The following is a 679-nucleotide window of genomic DNA, read 5'->3' as shown; positions in this document are numbered from 1 at the left end:
TTTAAGATTTAGTACTTGTAATACCACTAAAAATACAGAAAATACACAAAGGCAAATAAATAAAAAACAGTTTGTAAGCACTCTTAATCCTCTTTATCCGGAGATAGACTATGTTATGCTTTTCAAAAAATAATTTAAAAAATGTATTTATATATATTGTAAACATGGTATATTGTGTACTATAACACCTGTGATTAAAAACTGGCCTTCTACTAATATTTAGTAACCAGATTATTCTTAATGTTGTACAGTCTGCCTGCTCTCATCTTTGGGAAATACCTACCACTTTCTTCTTTGCTCTGGTTCCCCTGGGACCATTTTTACTATCAGGGCTCCTGATGGAACCTCATCATCACCATTGTCATAGTTCCCCATGCCTGTGTGAAGAGATTTTCCTCTCCAGAGCATATAGAAGGAAATCTTGTAGATATTAAAGAAGCATTGGGCTACTAAGGAAAACAACTCCTTCAGCTTCCTAGAGCTCAATTTCCAATTTACTCCAATTCCAATTGCTCAATTTCTGCAAGTCCACAAACAAATACACACACTTACCCATATCAATAAGTGGCATTTGTAGGATAGTGAGATCTCAAGCCAAAGTTATAATATTCAAACAGAATATTATCTGATAAACATGTGCTAATAAACTAACAATGTTTAGCTTATCCATATAGACAGC

At 33.7% G+C, this 679-nt stretch overlaps 1 protein-coding gene across 1 annotated transcript in view; it reads right to left on the bottom strand.

The window, feature by feature from the left end:
- The window catches only part of SLC12A2 (solute carrier family 12 (sodium/potassium/chloride transporter), member 2), a 108,631-nt gene extending 108,256 nt beyond the window's left edge, over positions 1–375 (bottom strand). Inside the window, exon 1 of the mRNA XM_004686680.2 lies at positions 284–375. Coding sequence (XP_004686737.2) covers positions 284–375 — 92 coding nt within the window. The remainder of the gene's footprint in view (positions 1–283) is intronic.
- Between the last annotated feature and the right edge of the window lie 304 nt (positions 376–679).

Source organism: Condylura cristata, unplaced genomic scaffold (assembly GCF_000260355.1).
Source record: "Condylura cristata isolate star-nosed mole 26May11 unplaced genomic scaffold, ConCri1.0 scaffold00021, whole genome shotgun sequence".
Lineage (NCBI taxonomy): Eukaryota > Metazoa > Chordata > Mammalia > Eulipotyphla > Talpidae > Condylura > Condylura cristata.
This window is presented reverse-complemented; position numbering and strand designations above follow the sequence as displayed.